This window comes from Megalops cyprinoides, chromosome 1, assembly GCF_013368585.1.
Source record: "Megalops cyprinoides isolate fMegCyp1 chromosome 1, fMegCyp1.pri, whole genome shotgun sequence".
Taxonomy (NCBI): Eukaryota; Metazoa; Chordata; class Actinopteri; order Elopiformes; family Megalopidae; genus Megalops; species Megalops cyprinoides.
The window spans coordinates 51,268,715-51,293,177 of NC_050583.1; the positions used below are offsets into that span (position 1 = coordinate 51,268,715).

Genomic DNA, 24,463 nt, shown 5'->3' on the forward strand with positions numbered 1-24,463 from the left:
GGTGTGGCTTAATCTAGGGCTTAAGGTCAGGCGCAGTCACTATGACGTGTCCAGACGGAACATCTCATTCGCGACCCTCGCCAGGTCACACAGCTCCCGTCAGCTGATCGGCGGAGCTGTGTTCCAAGAGCTGCTACAACCGCCGCGCTCATCAGCCACGTCGTGCTTATTACTGCCTCCATCTCAGAACAGAGCCAAAATTTGTGCCCTAAATCAACAGATGATCTCAGTCTAAAATCGTGACTGGTGGCAGTGGTAGTGGGGAGGAGGGGGGCGGTTGCTGTCTTGACAAACTCTGCATAAATCTGTCTGTGTTTATTATCATCTGCGTACAAGTTAATTTGTTGTCTGACAGGTGGCTGCAGGGAAACGGTCAACGCTGGGCCCTCTGTCCTTCCCCGGTGGTCTCCTCAACAGTGTCAGAGGACCGGTTAGCTCATTAGTTACACGGGGAGAGCTGTGGAGCCAACAGTTGCAACCTCCTGCCGTTCTGTATCCGGGACTTCCTGCTGCGGTTGGGCTGAATTACAGGGTCTCTCTTGACATCTCTGCAATGCAGCCATTGTCTAGCATAGAATAAGTATCATACATATTTTTCCCCGCAAAAGATTTGAATTAGCAAGTGTTAAGTGTTCTCTTTCCCTCAGTCAGCTGTGAATCATGTCACAGTTCAGGAAGTCAGGGTTTAATGGGTTTTAACTCTATACCAAATTTCTGTGGCATTTTGCCTAATTAAGGTTACCCTTTCTAAAATAATCTTTTTTTTTTGCTGGAAAAAAAAGACATTTAAGTTTTTGTCTTTGGTTAATGTATTAATCAGATCATATGATTTCAATCCACTTTGACTTGATTACAATTTAATCAACTTTGACTATGTTACAAATTAGAATTTACTTCAAATATATAAATAATTATTAATAAAATAGTTTACTTCAATAATTTTAAATGATCAGATACAAAAGACAAATTCAGCAGTTATAAATTTCCAGACAATGTGGGTGTGTTTATTGGAGAAGGTGGAGGTTCCTGTTGATGTGGGTGTAGGGGCACTGATATTTGGCTTGGAGTCCAAGAAGGGAACACACCTGACCATGAGGCCAAGGTTGTTGACCCTGCATGTGGCAACATAAAAGTGGGGAGATGGGGTGAGGGAGGGATGCAGTGAATGGCTGACATGGAAAAGAAGAGGTGAGTGAGATTCATATATCCGTAGATGGGGCCGGTTTATCTAGGTTTGGTTAGGTGCATAGGGATTGTCTGATAAAACTCATCCTGAATCCCCTGGCACCTTAAATCAGTATTAAGTCCATTAAAATGAACAGAGATGTTGAGATATGTAAAATATAGTATAAGATGCTGAAATATATGTGTCATGCTCTATATATTAAGTAAGTGTGTGGTGTGTTTTAGTTTCAGTTTTAAGTTTTAAGAAACCCTGTGAAAACATGGTCTGCGATGTGTCAACAAACAGTAGTTCTCTGTAAAGGGGTCAGCTCCAGTGTAACAGAAATGGACAACAACAGAGAAGAAAATGACAGCGTCGATTAATATCCTAATCATGAATTATTGTGCACCCTTATTTTATCTGTATATAAAATCTATATATAAAAAATTGTGCCTTGCCAGTGCCAGCTGTCAGCAGTGACATTTGCAGCCATTGTTGCGCGAGGCATTGCATAGCTCACTCTTTTTTTAAGCCTGCTTAATGAGATCATGTGTGCGGCACACTCCTTCCATAGCTTTGGTAGGCAAGGACAGGCACTCACAGTAACAGCAGAACCCCACTGCAGATTCTCAGGCCCCGCCCCCTGACTTTGGGGCAAGACAGACAGCAGGGGTTGGGGGGGGGTACATAGTCTCTTCTCACGCCATGGCCACATTAGACCTCCAGCGGAGCGCCAGCTTAACAACAGCAAATTACCCTGAACCTGAGAAAACAGCAACGTAAATCTCCGCCCAGCTGAAGGAACAAATTAAACTGGTGTAATCGCGCCAGTAAGCTGGGTAATAACTTCACACATGCCTGCTTAGACCCAGTGCCAAATAAACAGGGCCTGTCTCTTTTTTTTTTTTTTTTTTTTTTTTTTTTGTGAATGCCCTACATATGAATGGCATTCCCAGCTGCACTGTACAGTTTCAAGAAAACTGATCTTATGAAAAGGGAGCCTGTTCAGAACTTAACACTCCGTAATGGAGGCATTCGGCCAATTTAGCATGACCCGATTCCACACTCAGTTTTCTGGATTTACTTCCTCTCTGTTTTGTTAATATGTGTTTCACTGAATTACTGTGCCACCATTATTGATGTATGGTGTCACAGTAAGACAGTTATTTTCCAAGTGCAGATGACTTTATTTTTACTTTCATAATCCGTTACAATGAAAACTTAAAAAGGTGCTAGAGCTAAAGAAAAATACATGTAACCATATCATAATTTGCATTCCTCCCCAAAAATTCAAATTCAGATGGTTTGGTTAAATAGCCTGTTAGTTACTTAGTAAAAATGCTGTAATAGTTATCATTTAAAACGTCGGTCTCAAAACAAGGAAAGCCAAAGATTTGTTTTTTGTTTTACACAGCAGGCACATCCCAAGTCAACAATCCTTACAGGGCTATTTTTTAAACTACCGGCATGTCCAAAAACACATTTTATTTCATTACGGAAGAATACTGAGCAGGTTGAGGCACTCTGTGTAATCAGTATTGGCCTACATCCTTAACATCAAGGAACAAAGTGCTACATTTGCCCCTCTTGATGTCTTTTTATTTGAGGTGGAACACGATGTTTTCAGGTTCTTCACAGGCTGCTCCCCAGTTTCCTGTTGATGAGAAAATAAGACATTTCGGGGGTGCCCTTGTCATTTGGCTGCAGGCGTGCCACGTTAATAGTATCCTCTTACCCACCGGCCAAAAATAAATAGGGATTGTTATGCGGTACCCCGGACATGCGCGCGCTAGGGCTGCTGTAGTTGTCAACAAGGATTTCTTGTTGACGAGAAACGTTGATGACGTTCTGTGTGTTTTGCCATCCCTCATTCAAAAAAAATGATGTGCAGATGTAGGGATATGGCCTCACAGAGAGATGGAAAAGTTGGATGAGAGTCCGTTGACTGTAAATTCACCTGCTTAGATCCCAGCGGACAGATGTGTGCTGTTCAATACTTATCCTTCGGTCTGTAAAGCGGCGCCCCGTTTCGGTGTGGGTTACTGCGTCGTAATGGCTCAGCCTTCGAGCGCTGCTTGCCTGTGATAGGTTGACCTTTGTGAACCACGGGCCAATTGCAAGGGCTACATTTTTATTGTGTTTGCGCCTTTCTGCGCTGCTGCTCAGAAGTATGACTGACGGGACAATCAACCAATCGGATCACTTGTGTTGAATGCAAGGGCAGAGTACGGAAGATGAATCAGCGAGATGTTTTACAGACATCTTGACAGGGGTATCTTGACACATAACAACAGCAAGGCAGGGTAACTTACACCTTGGTTGCGGTCAAGAGGTACCCACTGGTGCGTTCATAGCATTTGCTACGTAATTACTATGAAGAGACAAATTTTTGATGAAAACTGGATTAAATGGTGCAATTTGAGAAGATGAGACAGAAAATGTGACAACAGGGCTGCTATCACCCCCACTAGGCCAGTGCCTGTAACTGTCTGTTTTACTCTGCATGGGTGCAGAAATATCCAACATATTTCACATGGAGCTGTGGCGAAAGACACCACCGGGCACTTCTAAAGTTTGAAACCTTGGGATCACTGACCAATTTCAGAGTGAAAACCTAATGTCCACAGAGCAATCCATTTGTTTATTGGCTTTGAGTCAGAATTACAGTGTTACTATGTTGTAAAAAAATTTTAACGAATTCAGATTTTTGACTGCATTCATTTGAAGGCCTTTTCCAACTCTGACCATAAATTGGCAAATAACTTGCAGAAGAACCATTTTTATGTACTGTTGCAAAAGTAATAAATTAGCTAAGAAGATGGCTGGCTGTGCTAATTTATTGTGACCCTATAACATTCCTGTTTACCTTACATTCATTTAGCTATACAGTTATGTTAGATACCTGTCTAGAATAGTCTCTGTCCTTGTTTATGGACTGTCATTTCCTGTTTGTGTTACAAAATTAGTGAACACATGAATGTAAATTTGTTTTAAATCGCAGGAGAAACACGGATGAGTTTCCTAAATGCGTGGGCTCTGAACGTGCCGAAAACAAACAAAAGCTTGTCCTGCTGTAAAGTGTCTGGAAGTGCTGGAAGTATGACGGCTCTCTGTGGGCTGTGCATTTAAATAGCACCCTGCAGAGGCAGCACCATAGCCACAGCATGCTTTTGGCTCCTCGTTACATCAAAGCTGGTGTCAGAGTGATGTTCAGATAGTTACTGCTTACTACTGTTATTTCCCTGTGTCCATATTATATGGACCTTGAAAATAATCCTGCTTGGGGATAACAAATACTGGATCAGTCAAAAGGAAGTTACACAAGACGCCTTGTTGTAGGCTATTATCTACACATTTGTTATATGATGAAAGGTTGCATGCATTTGTTTACTTTTGTAATGGTGGAGGAACTTTTATATTTCCTAGGTTATGCCATCGTTTCTGGTTTAAAAGAGAACAACCACTAAAGATGGCTACTCACCAAAAGAGCTCACTGAATCAGTGGCAATATATAGTACAGCCTGCCTTTTTGTAAGTTGAGACAGGTGGAAGGAATTTTATTTTTCCCCCAGATAATGTTGACGTTTTTGGTTTCAAATAAAACTGATCATTAAATATAAGTACAATGACATTAATCCACACTGACAGCCAGCCAGGATGTACCCCTGCCAAATGAAGTACTGAATCAGCCACCTCATATAACACAGGCCCTCCCTTTGATAAGGCGAGACCAGCGATACTTGCTGACGTGCTCTCACTCAGTGATATTCTTCCTAGGAGGTGATTTATGGGAAGGATCCTGCCGTTTGGCACACAGATGTGTAACCTCAGACAGACAGCCACCACAAAATGTTAATAATGTGACACTGTGCTGGGGGGGGGCTAGGGTTAGCGTCGTACAGCTGCTAAATTGATCCAGAACCTACTGAGTGACTAATGGCATTCCTCACGCCCTGAACTGCTGGAGGCGAGGCTGAGGAAGGAGACTGATGGTGTGTGTGTGTGTGTGTGTGTGTGTGTGTGTGTGTGTGTGTGTGTGTGTGTGTGTGTGTGTGTGAGTGTGTGCGTACATGCGTGTGTGTGTGCGTGTGTGCGTGCATGGGTGTGTGTGGGCATGGGTGTGTGCATGCATGCACATGTGTATGTAAGTGTGTGTGTGTGTGTGTGTGTGTGTGTGTGTGTGTGGGGGGGGGGCTCTGTCAGTGGAATCTTCCCTCCTTCAGTGTGAGTGTGTGTGAGCAGCCAGGAAACTCCGTTTGGTAAAGTGGCTTTCAACATCCACTTCCTGTCACTTCCTTCAAATCTTGCCTCAGCCCCGTGTATGCATGCACTCTCTCCTTTGAAGAATTGCTCTTGGTATACTCCTTTTACTTTGGAAATTGAGGAAGGGGGGGGGGGGCTGTGAGGGGAGGGGGAGAGAAAGAGGGAGAGGGAGGGGAAGGGGGAGGGGGGAGACCAAAGGGACATCGTTGCTGTCGGTCCTGCACGGGGGGCGGGGGGCTGGTGGTGGGGGGGGGAGCGAAGCTTGCCAAACTCGGCAGCGACAGCCACAAGCTGCCTCACGGTGTGTCGTGGGACAGAAACCCCCTCAGGATATACCCACGAGGCCTCTCTCAGGGAAGGAGATTCGGGCTGTTTTTGTGGGGCTCTCGTGCGTGGCCGAGGGCGGAATACAGACCTTGCCACCATGAAGCACGCCTGGGAAAAGGGTGTTCTCGAGGGTCATGCGGAAGGCGTTAGGAACGGGCAGACCAAAATGCCCAGCAAAGCCCAGACAGGACCCCCGGCAGTAAAAGCACTTTCTGACCCCATGCAAAGGTAAGAAAGACCTGCAGGGTGTAATTTAGGAACACTTACGAGTTAAGTGCATAATGCAAAAAATGTGCATGTATAGATTTTGTTGTATTCTTAAATGTAACTTCATTATCGTAAATTGACCTTCTCATTTGAATCGAATCAAATAATTAGATCAACAGATGAAAATGACAAAAATTTAACAGATATTTAATAGACATCAGAGGCTGTTCTCAGCTGACAATATCACCATATAAGTAATGTGCAAGGCAAAGGTGTCCAACCCAACAGTTCAAGGCCATTATAAATAGATTCAGTAACATCTACTTAAACCATTAAACCATTCATTTATACTCTGATCAGGGTGAATATGTTCAAAAGACAATTTAGCTTCTTCTTTGATTGTGTATATATACAGTGGATCACCTGCTTAATTTCAGCTGTCATGGATTAGTTCCCTTTAATGCTAGGTGGAAAACGTGCAAGAGATTATGGAGCCCCATAACAAATAATATTAACACGTGTTGACGCTGAGACACTTCCAGGGTTTCTTAGTGTAGAGAGTAAATTATTTACTTTGCGGTGAATTATGATGGATGTGCTAACAGGTGAAGGAAGTGAATGCAATCCAGTCTATTACTGACAAACCAGTACTGGTGGCTTGCCGAAGGAGAGGCCTTCAAGAATAAATTGCATGTTTCATTACCATTTTTCATAATTAATTTCCTTACCAAAGTATTCTTGAATAGCACAGTTGTGTATGTAGGTTTAAACTGAAACATTTGAGGATATAGTTGACTTATGCTTCAGAAACAGCAGAAATCTATTGCAAGGTATTGTAATCTTAATTTCTAATAAAAATTAATAGAACATTAATATAACATTTCTAGTAGAAATCTTTAAACAGCTAGTATAGTGCAGTAAAATGTCGCTTCAGGAGTTCTGTGTTTTTTGGATTTGTCAGCTGTGTTTGTGTTTGTAAGAAGGTGAGTGACTGTATATTTCCAAAGGGTCATGTCTTTATCACAATTAGGATATTATTCCTGTAACTCTGTACATTTACAAGTAAATTTCTCTATTGATCAACAAGATATTTTTTAGAAAATCTGTAGCATATTTCACTCATTGTTCCTCTGTTTACTTGTATTATTAAAACACTTAACAACAATAAAAGGAGGAGTACTGTTGTAGACTTGACAGCTGAATTATACGAGAGTAGATGAATTGACTGAACTATTGACTGTTGATGCCTGTGCATTAACTGTTTACTGGATAATTTGGAAATATATAGTGTTTTCTCTTGTTTATTTATAAATGAGTGTACTTATATTTTATAGTATCCAAGATGTGATTCAGATAACAGTTTTACAGAAATATTTTTGTACAATAAAATAAAATAAATGCATTTGTATTCTCTAATTTTCTAATGTGACTTATAATTCTGGCACATTTTCTGTTCAGTGTTCTTGGAAGTAAGAGGTCACATACAAATTAATGTGGACTACTATTAAAATTAGTCAGAAGTGTAATTTTGTGTTTTGGTCATTTCTTTGCTGCTGTCTTAGTCTCTAATGTAAAAGTAGATATACTGTAATATACTATACTATAGTAAAGTGTATTTTCATTCTGAATACATGTTGTGACAGCTGACAAATAGAAAATGGAAGCTGTGGTTGAATATATGTTGTAATAATTTTGTAAATTATAGGGTGATAAATATCCCTGAATCAGAAAGTATAATTATACATTTTTATCACTGTTTCAAAACAACTGAATTAGAAATAATCAGTAAGAAATTACCATTTGTTTCCAAATTCAGTTATAATATATCCAATATATGCTGTGGTAGCAATGGGGGTGAAAAATATTTTCTGCTTGACTTCAAAAAATTTATGTTGAAGTACTCAACAGCCAGATTGAATACGACATTCAGAAAAAAAAAAATTCCAATGACTGTTTTCAGGAGGACAACAATGAGGAAATGAGACCTTGTTTTGAGTGACATGTAATACAATGCATATTCTAAATTCTCTATCAATATAATGACATATAGTCCAAAATTCAAACAGAACTGTGTTAAACAATAAAGCGAGAGATATTCACGCGATTAAATGGGACATGCTGGTCAGGGTAGAGCCCAGCCTCCTCTCACTTGTTCATAGCGTTGTGTGTCTTTCTTGTCATAAGATTTCTTTATTACTATCTACATCTGAGAATTTGGAATTGACATTTGTGTTGGATTTGTAAGTATCACAATATGATATATAAGAAATTTTTGGTGTGTACAAGTTTATTTTTTGGTGTTTTTACATTTGTGATCATTCTGCACAAATGGTATACTCCTACTGAAGTGTGTACATGTGTGTCCACTTCGAATGGTCTTTCTGGGTCAGTGTTTGGAATTATCGTAACACTCAATTTTATCAGGTTAAGAGGTAGCTGAGGGAATGGCAAACCCCCCTGTGCCGATTCAATCGTGAACTCCGTATCTGTGGCTGCACCAGAAAGCGAAAGCTTAGAGGTAGCCATTTAAGGCTCTGCTGCCTGCGGCTTCTATTTTAAAACATTAACAATTTATGTATTTACACCCCCTGTCAATCAAGCAAATTTCTGGATGCTTTGTGGAAAATAAAACCTACCACTGCTCTTATTCAACAATGTTTCTGATATGTTTTAGCAAAATTATGAGTCATTTTGTATTAAATTTGTTTCATGTCAGGTACACTTAAAATGTTATGGTTGCACATTTTGTAAAGTTGTACTTATTTTTCAAGATCACAACTGTCAAAATTGATTTTTGATAATATTTTTTTCTTTTTTGGGGAAGTCATGTCACATTTTTCTCCCCTTTCAGTGTGAATTGCATTTGGTTTTTTGGTCTGCATGTTGACCACAACAAGAGAATTGTGCATGATTTATGCAGCTTGTCCGACATAAACTGTCATGAAAACTTCAAATTCCTGTATATACTTACTTATGTTTTAATGCACAGCTATTGTTTTATGGAAAATATTTAGTATGTCATTTAGTTTGGTACAGCTTGTAATGGATCTGCATTTGAAAGTCACAACAAATGTCACAACATTTTTCATTCACAAAAGCTTACTTAACTTGCATGGTAGTTCTTCCAAGATTAACAAAAAGGAAAAAAATCCATTCAGTGAATTTTTTCTTTAACTGCATGCAAAAAAAAGCATCTTACAACTGTATCCTAAATGGAATGGGATTAAAAAATACCAACACCAACCCTTTTGACATTTTAGGAGGAAAAATTGTCCCTCCACAGAAAAACAAAATCAAAAATTCTGCTGTATATTCTGCATTTTTGTAGATTTTGACTACATGAGTAACTATTTTTAATTAGCTGCGGCTGTCTCTTTTCTGATAAGCATTTGTGATTTCTTAAGGTATGTTTTTAAATGGCTTTATGGAAAGATTCACCATGAAGAGTGCATTGAGCTACATTGGGGTACTCCTAGTCATCTTGTGATGGATTGCAGTTAAACAGCATTGTGAGTGACAATATGTAGGAAGTACTGTTAACATATTAAATGGCATGTGTGGGGGTTTATTTTTTTTCGCCATTGTCCTCTTGCCCCTCTCCTAACCAGCTGCTCACTCTATATCACCCCGCCCATCGGTAACTGAGGGGGAAGTTGCCTCTGACCTCTCATGAGGGAGTTTTTGATGGAAGAAGCGGTCGCCATATTGGGCCAGTCAGACCTTTATTGAAGATTCTTACCCGCCTGCCCCCCCTCCTCAGACCTACTCAGACTCCTCTGTTTGCTGGCAGTGCGTCTTTGCTTGCACCACGGTGTGGGAAAAAATGCAACAGGAAAGGTAACCGTGACACGCGCGTGGTGGAGAATAGGCGCTCCTATTTTTTTATGTGTTGTGCTGTGCCTTGGTTCGAGTAACAGGCAGTCATAAGCCCGTGGTATTCTTAAGGTAAATTTTGTGTTCATAGAATGTTCTCTGACATCACAGTGCTCTTCAGCCACCATTGGCCTGATAGTGTGACCTTGGCAACCGGGCTCCTTGTGGCTAACAGTAAAAAGTTTAAGAGTCTTTGTTTAGGTTCCTGTTGCATGGCTCTGTGACCTCTTGCTTGACCTTGGCTGTTAGCCGCTTGCATGTTTCATAGCGTCTCAAAGGATGCCGAAACAACATCTGGAAAATCCTGCAGTGAATTTTTTTTTAAAGTTACCGTTTGCTCTGTGTGGTGCTGATATGAGGTATTTAAAGCTGGATTATGTGGAGGTGGCTCCTTGAACATAGAGGTCACTTGTGTCTTTCATTCTGAAATACCTGCCCCACTTGTGCTGTAAGATAGAATTTCTGTACGCAGGAAACATTTGGAATTACAGGTAATGTTTCACTATGGGACGTGTACTTCAAAAACAGTGCTTATACTGTATACTGGCTTGCAGCAGAAACTCACTTTTGTCGTGCACCCATTATAAAACAACGAAGATGCAAAACAAAAGTTTTTTTTTTTTTTTAACTTTCTGCATGGTTTCTAAATGTGGAAGCCACTGATTAGATGCCTCTGTTGGATATTGACAGACATGACTGCCCATATGTCTGTGGAACTCTCTGGGAGTACATGCTGTTTCTGAGAAAAAAAAAAGAGCCCCGTCTATCACCCTGTCTACCAGATTGTAGCAGGGACATAACAGTGTAGGGCACTCAAGATCTGTGGATGTGAAGTCTGCTGCCTGTGTTGTGTGAAACTCAGCACCTACAGACACACAGTTTTGCGCTTGCTGCCAGCTTTGTGAGGACACGATTGATGCTGAAAGTACTTGACCTTTTAGAGTAGGTTATTACAGCATGATATTGTCAGGCATTAAGGCCCTTATATCAGTCGAACTGTTGTAAAATTTATTTTTTACAACAGTCAAAGTACTGTAGTTAAAGTACAGCGTGTGGAAAAAAATGTGTGTTAAAGCAATTGTGGTGGTGTGAAGTGATGTACTTAAAAGAAACAACTTTGCTTTATACAGGCAGTACTGCAACTTGTAATACAATAACATAATGTAATAACATAAATGGAATTTTAGATGGTTTAGTAGTCAGCATCTGAAAGTATGTCAGTGATGGTATCTTGCATGTTAAGCTCCTGCTGTGTTAGCCAGATACTTCTAAATGTAGCTATATGTTATGTGCTGAACTATAGGAACTATAAATATTGTCTGTGTTATTGTAATCCGTGCCATGCTTGACAATATTATTGAGATGGTCTTGCAGCACAGTGCTGCTAACCAGCTTGTTGAACAGGATTGCAACATTGAGATTCTGTTGTAGAGAATGCCTGTAGTCAGGAGTCAGTTGAACAGCATTAACTAAAACATCGGTCTTTTTTGTACAGTTTGAGCACACAGACAGGTGCTCAAATCCCCTTGCTTTATTGAAAAATATCTTTCTCAGACACATAGGACAGTACAACTATAAAACAATACACACAGCACCAGATGTCTCTTATAAAACTGATTTAGAAGTACCATTATATGGGCACATTCACAACATTTGTGCAAAGCTAAACTCCCAGGCTAAATTTGCATTTCAGCTGCTCTCTGAATGTTTTTTTTATTCCAACTCTTCTAGAAATTGCCACATTATTAACTGCTGCATTGCAGACTGAGTTAGCAGTGTGATTATGTCAATTAATGTAAATAAGCAAAGGACCTATTGACTTTGTGCAAACACTTGTCATGTCCAGCTAAACACAGGGTCTCAGGGGATAATTTTCAAGACCTTGCTGTCCTTTTCCAATCAGACGGACATGTTAAATGATAATTGTGAGGTGAACTACTGAAGACTCTCCGGAGAACAGCCATGGTGCTCTCTAGGCAACAGCGTCCATGGCAGTGCTGACACGAGGCAACAACTGGTCTAATCTATACATTAAATGGCTGACAGTCATGTGACACATGGGGCTTTAAGTCTCTTGACAGTGCTCTTTGACTCTGCTGTGGTTTCACTGAAAACACAATGAATACTTGACCGTACAGTTAGAAGTTATCCTCAGTACTTAACTAGTGACTGAAATGAAGCTGAAGCTTTTTGGAAGAAAAGACAGGTGTTTTCTTGACATGCATCAATAATGCAATAATACATTTCACATTTTAAATATATTTTGGCACACAAATTTAGTTTTTTTTTTGTGAGATCGATGGATACCTTTTTTCCATGTGATAGATTTTGATGATGATTGTTTGTTGAAACTAATGTCACCGATTTGACTCCAATAGCTGACACAAATGCAAGATCCTATGAAGTATATTTGGATTAGTCTGAATGTCCTTACTGAGAAAATATTTATTTTTATTTTCAAACCTCAAATCCTTACTAAAGTAGATGATACTGTGCATGCTAAAGAAATCTCACAGTAGGTACCACAGCATATAAGCTTTGCAGTTGGGGAAACTGAGAAGGCACTTTAGTTAAAACTGGTCTGAACCAGTCTGTATTTTCCATGCGTCTTGTTTGAAGACACAGCCTTATGTTAATCCTCTGTAACTATAGTCACCTGAAAATATGGCAGGTGTGATTTAAGGTACTGTGATATGCCTTTGTTTCTTAAGCCTCAGAGGGTAACAAACTCTTGCATTCTGGCAAATTCTGTTCATAGGTGTCGGGGTCCAGTTTTGATGCCTTATTCGGTTTCATCATTAAAGCCCGAAGCAGTCAAGGTCACTCAGGAGAAAGACATACATTAAAAATAAAGGAGATGAAACAGAACCCTTTACTGCCCTTTTGCTGAAACCTGGGGCAGCACATTACTGAGTCAGTCAACAGAATTGCTTCGCAGCTCCAGCTTAACATTAGGTTTTCATCACTGGATTTAAACGCTTAAAAGGAATGTTATTTTAGATTTGGAACAGATGGTATGCTCCCCAACATAAGGACAACAAAAATAAAATGGTCCAGAACATCCTCAGACATCATCTCATTGATGGCAGTCGTACGCAGGCAGACCAATCCTTCCAGGGCTCATCAAATTCTTTGGGCTCATTTTCGCAAATGCAGATACGGATCTGAATGAAATGATCAAATGTGTGTAAAGTGTGGGTCCAGGAAAGACATTCTCCACAGTTACATCTATTGTAACACTGCATATAAATAGTTTTTGTGGTGTTTAAAAGAAACCCTGGATAGAACTATGAAAAAATAATCCTCCTCAGACAGTGTTTGCTTGGAAATAAACATCAGTCAGCAACAGCAAACTCACACCAATATAAACCATTCTTCCATTAATAATGTGTGGTATGTATTCCCGATTTGTATAAATATATTTTTCACTTTGTGTTGGGTGATACATGAGCCTGAGCTGGAAGAAAGAGAAGACTTCTATAAGTCTCACAGAATGTCAAATTAAAAGGGGACGTCTGTGGAAGATTTTACTCATGAACTTTTCTGTGACGTAGGTATGTGAAATCTTTAGCCGCTGACTGCATACAAATCAATTTTAGCTTTTATTTGACAATAAAAAAACACAATGTGTTCCTCTGGGAAGGGAGGGAGGTCGGGGTGGGGGTTTAACACAGCAGATGACACGGCTCTTTGTAAACCTGCAAATACCCACGTACGACGTCTCGTAATGCGGTCGCCCACAGTGCGTGGACGGTGTAGTCAGATAAACGTAAGTGGCTTCACGTCGAACCTTCTTCCTTTTTTATGCATTCTTCTTGATGAGCCGCCTGCTCTATCACCGTGTAGACGCTGTGACTCTGAAGCTCTCAGTAATGTGAGAATACACCTAGCAGACACGCCGCCCGCCTTGCAGACAATGTGTTTTTCTTTGATTTACGGCAGCAGTCAGCCAGTGTTGATACATTACAAAAATCTATTGTACATTTATTAATCTGTTCTTGGAGGCCCTGAGTGCTTACTCTTTTTTAGAGGTATTTCTTCTCTTTATGTGGCTCTGCATGTCAGAGAATTTCCCCCTTTCACAAACCCCTGAAAATCATTGGTGTTCGGAAAGTATAAAAGACCTGTAATTCCTTATTCTAAGGGTCGAGGGGGTTCCTGCGAAGTGAATGTACATGTGGGAACATGATCTTAAGCTTTAAACAGTGAATGAAGTACCTCGCTGTGGCTGCGGTGCTCTGCTTGCCAAACAGCTGAGTGGCGGAGTTTTCGGCACTTGTAGTCACTCTGAAGGCATTTTCCTTTCATCCACACCAGACTGGATACAGGAAATCAACGTTATACCGTCCCGCCCGTTCCAGAGGCAGCAAGTCGATAAGTTTAAGACTGTCGCACCTGTTTTTTTTCCCAGCAGATGTATTAAATGTGCTTTATTGGATCAGATGTGCTTCTGTGTTCACCTTGTACAACTTGTTTACTGTGTGCTTCTTTCTCAGTGTTGCTGATGATATAGCAGTTCCAATTTATTGTACCAGTATAAACCAAAGGATTACTGCTCCCATAATTAATATGCTGATGCCTTCTGGGAGTTATTTGTAAAGCCCTCTGTTAACATTTCGATCTGCTGTCTAAAAATAAACAACGAATAGATGAATACAAACGAAATGGATAGGGATGGGATAGAGAGCGGTGTCTGAACTTAGAGAGCGCAGCTTGCAAATTCTCGTTGCAGCTTAAAAGTACTGGAAGGTGCAGAATGCTTAAAATAATCTTTATATTAAGATTCTAATTCCAGAACTGTGAACGTAAGTAACCTGCGCCAGAGGCACGCCTTCATTTACACACAGGGGTCTGGCTATCTATAGAGCCTGACTAGCTGGCTCGCTGTCTTTATTGAGACTGTCCGTGTATTGAGACCCACACAGGCGAAAGGTGGCGTTTTGACTCAGGAGACAGCTAAAGATGGAGCGACAGTGACAATGACACGCCAACAACGTAAAATGATCGATATTAATTATCTTGCAGTCAGCGAAGCCCGGGCAGAAGTCCGAGAGGAACACGGTGTGTCGGTGGGCTATCTGCAAACGCGTGCAAGTTTTCCCATATTAATAACTACGCGGTCCGCCCCCTCCGTTCGCCAGTATGTTACACCCACAATGCCAATACGATGAGGGTCAGATTTTTCTATTAAACGTTTATATGATGTCGAGCAAGCTCATAACTGTCTGATGTGATAAGACAGTGATCATGAAGCATCCGCCTGATGGTCCCCGGACAAGTGGTAGGGCGTCTTAAGATCTGGTATGCCAGACATAAAATGCCACTTAAAGAGAGGTTACCCTATATAGGACACTTTCTGTAAAACCCCAGGGGTCAAAACTAGCTGACAGTAATACTATTTCAAATATGCCCCCAGGGAAATACAAACAGTGCCAGGAAGTATGGTCTTTCACGTATGTCTTTGTTTTGATATTCATGGTGCATTAAAATGGTTCCATATCTTTGACATTTGTCCACTTTATGGGTTATATTGTAAAATTATTTTTGCTACAGTCACAAGCTAGGTTGAATGGTTGAATTTATGGGGGAGCCAAAATGAAGTATTACAAAAAAATGTTTTATTTACTCACTGAACAATACTATTATGTTTTCATTGGCAGACTTAAGTGAATGGCAAACAGGTAAAAATGCTTACTTGTCAACACGCCACCTGTGTTTTAGACTTGCAAACTGGCCATGATGCTCAAGACAACATCTGAACATATCTGTTCCATGTAAAACATGCACGTACATTAGCAATACAAGATAGGGATAATAGCGTTGCTGCTGGTTAGTCTTGATGCATATGAATTTTTTGTTACACGATAGGTGATTCTGGCCATGGATGATTGTGCAAAGCTGCGTGAGTATGTGAGACCATCAAAGCAGTTGCAGGTTTAAAACTGGCTGCTTTTCAGAGGTGTGAGTACCAGGTGTTAACAGGCAATAAGGGAAGGTCTATAAGTAAGTAAAACTAATTGGAAGGGCTTAGCTGGTCATATCAAGTGTAAATAAATTAGCCACATAAGTGCCAAGTCTGACTTGTACATCTAGCTAAGTTCTCCTCCTGGAGTTCATTTTCAAATGCCAATTTTTTGGCCATTTGAGTTTCATTTGTACAATAAATAATAACTGTGAGGTAAACAAACAGTCTTAAATGCAATTTTCAGGAGAATTCTTATTAAATGGATCATTTTCTGAAGTATGTCAGTGGCAGTGAATGTGTGAAAGGGAATTTAGGTCTGTTATGGGCACTGTCAAAGCAGCAATTGCTACTGTGATGCTTTGAGCATATTTGCATGTACAGTATTACACACAGTTACTATGATACCATAGGATTTTCTTTTTTTAAAGCTTACAAAATTGCTGGAAACAGATGAGGATTGTAATTTACAGATATTAATATTTGCAGACTTCACAGTAAACTTTGTTTTTGGAATCATTACTACTGTGGGGATGTCATTGGACAGACAAATAACATGTTTCTGATCATTCACCTGGCCTCAAATGCAGTTAAGTGTGCCAGTACAATTATTTGATTGGCAATGTGTAATTACATAATTAATGTGTAATTATTGGGCTGTCTAAAAAAGTTACCTATAAAGGTTGCCTACCTGTTGTCTTGTAAAGAGTGTGAAATTGTTTGACCTGAAAATATTGTGGCCATCTGAAAGAAGACTGCTTTGTCATTATGATCCCAAAGATCCCACAGCACACCATAAAACTTGTATGCCTGTGACACTGAATTGGTCTTTTCAAACTGCTAAATGAAATTTGTGATAGACTGCGATATGCACATTTTGACGTGGACACGGCCTAAGTTTTTTGACCACACTCAGGAGCAAACTGATAGCGTGTGCCTAAAGTGATATAGAAATTTCTCAAAGGGGGGGGGGGGGGGGGGATCACGAGGGGGCAGCGTGCGGCATTCCTTTTCACTGCCCCTTTGAAAAGCAGTGAAACCAGAGAATCGCGTTTGGGAAAAAAAAGAACCACCCCTCTGTCAGCAGGCTGATCTGCCTGTCAGTCACCATCGAGAGCCGGAGGTGGCTTATCCCCCTTGCTGTGCGCTCTTAAAGGAAACAGCTGGTTCTGAAATAAACACCTCATTTTATGTCTGTTCAGGTCTGTTGTTGCATAAAGAGTGTTGTAGGAATTTACATCACATTTTTTTTTAATGTAGCAGACACTCTTATTGGGAGCAACCGACACAGGCTACAGTTCTTACATGTTATCCATTTGTACAGCTGGGTATTTACTGAGGCAACTGTGGGTTAAGGGTACAACAGCAGTGTCCCATCAGGGAATCACCCCGTAGCTACATTTAAATCATTTTAAAACTTAAACTCACACAAAAAATGTTGCTCTCAAACATTCTGTTAAACAACAAACTGTGTCCTCTTAGGGGAAACAGCACAGTTAGGTAAAGTGACATTTTTGCATGCCTTCATTTGGAGCCGATAGTCTGACTTTATTCTTTTCTTAAAAAATCACCTGCTGTACACAAACAGCGCTTACACTGAAAGCAGAGGACCTGGCTCCCCTCTTCACATGAGAGCTTCCCCTTAGCGAGCCCTCTTTGAGTGTTAGAGGCAAATGATGTTTTGATACACTTCATAATCATCAGCATGTTTATTTTGTCTTTGGGCTAGTTAATTGGATGGGGTTAGTTGTTGAAGACCAGTTTTAACGGATTTTCAGCAGGAACTTGATATCCAGTATACTTGCTGGACATGTTGACAGCTTTCTGTTGCAGTTACCTAATCACCGGCGAGGTTGTCACTGTTACCAGTAGAGAATTTTAAATGTTAAATACTTATGGTTTATTATTCTTTTTACAGGCAAAGTAGATATTGTTACATCCACCACATCTGTGTAACTGTTGAGTGCTCATAACAGCTGTTATGTTTGATTTGAGAAGAGTCATTGGCTACAGCACTACACCTATCGCGTTTCAGCACTGTAAACACTCCATATTGTTTGCACATTAGTATATACACACAGAAACAGAGACTAAACAGAAGTGAGATATTGATACCCCCTTTGTCCTTTTTGCCTTTCTGAGAAAACAGGGTTTGAACTGGCAACCAACATGGCACTGTTTATTGTAGATTAAGTACCTGTGCATTCCCATTTGCTTGAGAAAATTAATGTGAACACGGTTCTGTCACAAAAAATTTTATATTGCCAATGGATAATGGCAATCAATGCAGAAAGGTTTAGAAAGGTAATACTGTATTTTGGGGTTCTGGAAAAGATGCACAGTTCATGATAAAACTCCTTCTGCAATCATCTCCCAAATTGACTGAGATGAGATGGCTTGCTCCCCTCTCATACACCAGATCAGTGTTGCACACACTTTTTCACTGGTGCCCCTAACTGTAAGAGTCAGGTTTTATTGAAAACCATCCCCAAGAAAGTTATGATAATTTCATAAATGGGCCTCGTTGTAGCCTTGCAGTAGTGTGATGCAGTGGTAGAGAGCAGGGCTCGTAACTGACAGGTCACTGGTTTGATTCCCTGTAGGGCCACTGCTGTTGTATACTTGGGCAAAGTACTTATCCCACAGTTGCCTCAGTAAATATCCGGCTGAATAAATGGATGAAATTCCAGGTTGCTCTGGATAAGAGAGCCTGCCAAATGGCAATAATGTAATGTAATGAGTTTCGTTATTGTGTTGTGATTTTGCTTCGTCTTGTTGTATGCAGTGTTCTTGTCTGCCTGACAGTAGCTCAACCTCAGTGGAACCTTTGAGGCCAGATTACTGAACACTTTCATATGGTGTGGGACTCCATCTTTGGCTACACCAGCCCCACATTTAGTCCTCTGGGTGCCTCAGGAAACCAGGGTGAGCCAGGAAACCAGTGTCCCAAAAATCAAGTACGCCAACACCTCCTGGTATCAAATCACCAGCAGGTGCGTAGGGGGGTTAATGCAGTTTTACAACTCACCATTTGTAATTTTAGATACCCACCCCACCAATGTTAATGGAAAGCAATGCCTGATATTTGGTATGGGGTGTCCTGGAGTGTCCCATCATGTGTCACCTGATCTGGGTCAGCCAATGGGGTTTGAGCACTGCTGTGGCTGGCCGACATTTTGTCAACTTGTTGACAGTCAAAAGCTGGGCAGTTCTCGGTGTCTGCCAAGACTGCTCTGGGCCGTAGCTACTGTGCAGCATATGGAATAGATAGGTGGGACTGGAATTGCAAAAAATAATTTTCAGTAATCCGGTGATGTCAGCGCTTCCAAACATGTTTAACTTTGAACTGATCCATGAGATCACTTATTTTCCCTGTGTTAATAGATATTCAGGAAATTTGTACACAGTATTTTAAGAAGTGCATCCTTGTTATCACCAATAATAATATAAATGTGGGGCTGTTTAATATGGGTTTTTTATGTAATTCAATCTTCAAGATACAGTCACATATATCATACATTTGACATACAAAGTTTACACAGTGGCTGTCAGTCAAATTAAAGTCCTATATGAAGAGGCAAAGTCTCATTCAGTGTGGCCTATATTTACATTTTACAATTACATTTAGTTGCTACGGAGGCACTCTAATAAAGAGCGACTTAGATTGCTCTGTTTTAGCACTGATATCCAGTTATACAACTGGATATTTACTGATGCAATGGCAGGTTAAGTACTTTGCCCAAGTGCATAACAACTGTGCTTCAGCAGGGAACCAAACTATATTATTAGTGTTTGGTTTAATTTTCCAAAGAGGAAACCTAATATTAATGCTTGTGTTGCAAATGGCAGATTGGTTGCATCAGGCAGCCAAACATTGCTCAAATATTGTCAATAAGCTACAACAACTACAACAGCTACAACATCTGGCCTACCAGGCATGAGAATGAACAGAATCTGTCTGAGAGTGATATTTATATACAATACGTAAACAGCCAAAGAATGACGTACAAAAACTCCAGCTTGGAAATGAATTGGAATACAGACCCGGGCAGTATTAGTTTTAGCATTTTGGTCTGTGTTTTTAAGATTTTTTCTCATACGCCACAGCTAAAGATCTACTTTTGAAACTTCGACTCTGTTGACATTTTTTAAATGAATGCTTTAATATAAACAGCACTGTGGTAATTTCCTTGTAACGTCTGAATATTCCACCCCAACAGGGAGAGTGCAAACACCTTTGATACGCTTGTAGCTTCTGAGTGTTTGAATTTCAAATTTCAGGATGCTCAAAATGGAATATGGCTCAGCGAGAAGTGAGTCATATGACAGGATTTCAGGTGTGAATGACTCAGGCACTCCCACACCATGCATAACACTGAATAAGAATGACTTCATAACTAGGTTGACACCATTATGGGGGCGATCTAGTCAAAAGATCAAAGCTGCAGGACCTAAAGTTGTTTCAATAACAACTTAAAGGAAATCTTACTTTTGTGTTACTCATGCATTTATTACAACTTTGAATAAAACAAAAGGCTTATGCAAATTGTGACAACATTGCCTTCAGTGATTTTATTGGAAATGAAAACCATCGTGCTTTGACTGAATAACCCCAATTTTACACTGGCAGTATTACAATACAGATATCAATTAAAGCATCTTCAATTTCATTATTTTTGATGCTCTGTAACATAAGACCTAAATGCCTCTTGGAGTTCAATAATATATGGTTTATAATATTAATTTATTAATTAATTAACACCATAACGTATTAGCAATAATTAGGTATAAGATTATCTATGCTTTTGATTTTCTGTGGCCCACTGAAGTTGTCAGCCCACTGAATGCAATGTGTTTTGTGGCACTGTGCTACAATGACACTTCTTTATTCAGCATGTAGCCTTGGAGCTCGTGCAATGTTATTAAGCTTTAACTTAAGCCTTATTCCTTGCCTTCATGCGAGAAATAAGGCTTAAATTGTAGTATGGTATAAGTGTAGCCTTAAGCTTAAGTTACAGTATAGTATAAGTATGGCCTTAAGCTTAAGTTACAGTATGGTATAAGTATGGCCTTAAGTTTAAGTTATAGTATGGTCATCATGGAGGTCTATCTCTCCTGGTGTCCTGGTAGGGGCTATTCCTAGTCCCTACTATCTCAGGCTAAAGTACGCTCACATTCTTGCTGTGGGGATCAGTGTAGAGGACTTATCGGTTGGAGGTATGCTAATTGCCTCCTGAAGTACTGGTGCCATGTTGTGTGAAAGATGTAGAACTGGACAATATCCACTTGTCATCCACTTGCCGTGAACCAACCAGATGAGGCCCCTGTCAATTAACTCTCTACTGCAATCGATTGGCCCAGAGGGAGACGGCCCATGGTTAATGCACCATGATGATAGCTGGTATTAGGAAATTGGCTGCAAGGGTACGCTTGTTATTAATGCAGTTGCCAGTGTGTGTGTGTGTGTGTGTGTGTGTGTGTGTGTGTATGTGTGTGTGTGTGTGTATGTGTCTGTGTGTGTGGGGGTCTGTGTGTGTGTGTGTGTGTGTGTGTGTGTGTGTGTGTGTGTGTGTGTGTGCGTGTGTGTGTGTGTGTGTGTGTGTGTGCACGCGCACGTGTGTGTGTGTGCATGTTTTCCTGTGTAGGCATGTTTATGTGTGTGTGTGTGTGTGTGTGTGTGCATGTTTTCCTGTGTAGGCATGTTTGGGTGTGCATTTGTATGTGTGTGTGTATTTCTGCATGTTTTACGTGCATTGGTGCGCAAATGTGTGAGACGGTTTGTGTGCTCACATATGTATATGTGTGATTGTGTATGCTTTGTGTATGCGAGTGTGCGTGTGTATGTATGTGCAGGCATGTATGTGGTGTGTGTGTGTGTGTGTGTTTATGTTTGTGAGTGTTTTGTGTGTCGCTGCATGCGTGTGTCGCTGCATGCGTGTGTGTGTGTGCCTAAGTGAGTGGGATGATTCAGATAAAGCTGTCTGCAACAGGAAGATTGAAGAGCAGAGACATTTTTATCTCAGTTACTGATTCATTAACTCTTTCTTCCCCAAAAAATGAATGAAGTGAAATGTGTGATACTGACACCACTTGTCAGTATGATATACTGCCATTCCTAAGATTCATTACCATTTATACTGTGGCTGCTTTGTAAATATTTAATCATCATAAGTGCTTGAAGTTATACGTTGAGCTGTGCTTCATTTCAGTGGCTTCTTTTTTCCACCCAAATCTAGTTGTTGTACATTTATGGGTATTCTTTACTTTCTTTACTTATTTATTTTACATTTTATATTATAAGAGATTGTATGACCCTAATCTTATGACAGTCAATATGATGTTATTTATGCTACAGGGTGCTCTTCAAATAAAAGTATAAATACAAATACCAAGTGACCCAGACAGTCAGATGCTGTGCTCTGCATATAATAAGTAGTGCAAAGTTTTAATGCTAAGATGGTTGTTTAAATTAAGATGGATATCCATTATGCACTCAAATATCCCCAAAGTCTGATTATCTTAAAGCAATTCATGTAGTTTTACAAATGTGCAGCTGAACTTACTCTTACCCCTGAATTCAGTTACCCCTGAATGCAGTGTTACCCCTGAATAAAGTTGACATTTGATCTTAACTTTGGCCTTAATGCCAGTGGTATTTTCTTCCTCGTAATCAGTTTGGCAGGTTCAGCAATCACCAAATGAATTAAAACAGCTGTGTGAGAAAAAAAAAAACAACCTATGCATTTGTTTGCACAAGACAAGTTGTTGAGAGACAAATGTTGATTGAATCCAGATATTTGTACTTTGGGTTGAAGTCTGTCTTTTTGATAAACCTGCTTTTTACAGTGTTGCGTAAAAACCTACCGGCTTTGTGTCATTACATCCCGCTAATGAAACAATCTGAACCTTGCATGCAATCAGCAAACATACAACCAGCAAAAAAAAAAAAGATCAAACAAGCAAAAAAGAAGGTTCATTCATTTCGAGTGAACAGTGCCTTCCACAGTAGCAGTCTGAGGCAGGGAGGCATGCAGTACCCTCAGACAGACGTGCCCCTTAGCCAAGCCCCGGGGTCATAGCAGACTAAACACAAACAAGCCTTTGGCCGCGGCTCGTCCTCACACTTCTGCTGGTGTAAAGAGCCATGTCCAGTGATCCCTGTATTAAGTGAATGTCCAGCTGTATAAATGGATATGCGCCTCTGCTAAGCAAATGTAATGTAATAATGTCAATCCCCTGATGATAACTCGCTTATTGATGGTGGCGGCCCGCGATGGAACGAGGCGGCCATATTGGCCTGCCCCAAAAAAGGCACGTCCCGTTCCCCCGGTCTGCACTGCTGCAGGTCAGCCCAGAGGCATTGGGGGTGAAGCTGGCTAGTGGTAATCTGGCTGGTAGCAATATTAGCTCCAGAGGAATCTGCAGCCTGATATAATATAAATTGTATCCTCATGACACACGTTTGTTTTGGTAATTATTTTGATTTAATGGTGTGCGTGTCTGTTAACTGCAGAATATGTACACATGGGATATGCGTCATGTATATTTCTTAAAGAATTTGTTTTCACAAGCTGGTATGTCTTGAACACTGGTTCTTCTGACTTCAGTAATACCAACTTCAGTAATACTAACGGCAAATGGCAACAGCAGACATAATAACAAAGGGCCCTTAATGCCCCATTTCTACCGCTGCTTCCCGTTGGCAGTGGTTAACAGCAGTGGCATGTCAAACCCATTCTGCCTACAGGATCTGACAAACAGTGCTCTTTCACGCTTGTTTCCTTATTTTCCGCAGCTGTCCAGAACTACTGGCCGCCCTTAATTGTTTACATTCATTTTGTTAATGGCTATTTGCCTGCAAATCTCCCTTGCAGCTGGAAGGTGCCTCGTTGGACCACACGCTGCTGGTCCATTGTCATCTCGCCAGCTCGTATGCCACTGAACGCGCTTTGCACAAGGATTTTGCTGTTTTGCTCAGATGCAGTTATTTACCTCTGTTGTATTTAAAGGTATGGTAATCCATTCTTTACAAGAAAGAGATCACCTCAGTGACCGACAATGTTCAGAGGCAGGGTGGCTGGAAGTGTTTTGATGCGGAGATGTGGTGAATTTCACGGCCTGCGCTCCTCAAAGACCCGCTGCCATATTCCCTTGCATGCCCTGTCGCCTCTCAGCCTCGGAGGAGCGTGTGCCTTTCAGCTCCAGCAGAGGTGGAAAACGAAGATGGATTAATGGAGGAATTGAATTTTTTCATAACCGCTTTCATCCTTCACTTGGATCTTGCCATACATTACTGAGAAGGGGAATAACTCACTCGCACCTCCTCCCCTGACAAAGTCTAAAACCCCATTGAGATCAGTTATCCGAGGGATCCAAATTCTTAGGGGAGAAACCTGCTCTGTCCGCCTGACCCACATGGGACTATCCCACTAACACCAGTGTGTTGAGCCATTGGTTAATGAGCCACACCTGCCTAATTGAAGGCATGTTTAATACAGGTGTATGTCTGGAGAGCAAACTCACGTTTTTCCCTAGCATTATGGTTCTTTTCTTTGTGGGTTTGTAACATAAATTATTGTTTTTACGTTTTGCTCCTTTTGTTTGTTTTGTTTTTGTTTTTTTGGTGAGAAGTGTTGGCCAGCTTCTCCACAGGGGGGATTTGAAAT

The 24,463-nt window shown here is 40.6% G+C and overlaps 1 protein-coding gene across 1 annotated transcript in view; it reads left to right on the forward strand.

The window, feature by feature from the left end:
• The first annotated feature begins 5,844 nt into the window (after positions 1-5,844).
• rbm20 (RNA binding motif protein 20) overlaps positions 5,845-24,463 on the forward strand; it is a 55,702-nt gene continuing 37,083 nt past the window's right edge. The window contains exon 1 of the mRNA XM_036548296.1: positions 5,845-5,983. Coding sequence (XP_036404189.1) covers positions 5,853-5,983 — 131 coding nt within the window. The 5' untranslated portion in view covers positions 5,845-5,852. The remainder of the gene's footprint in view (positions 5,984-24,463) is intronic.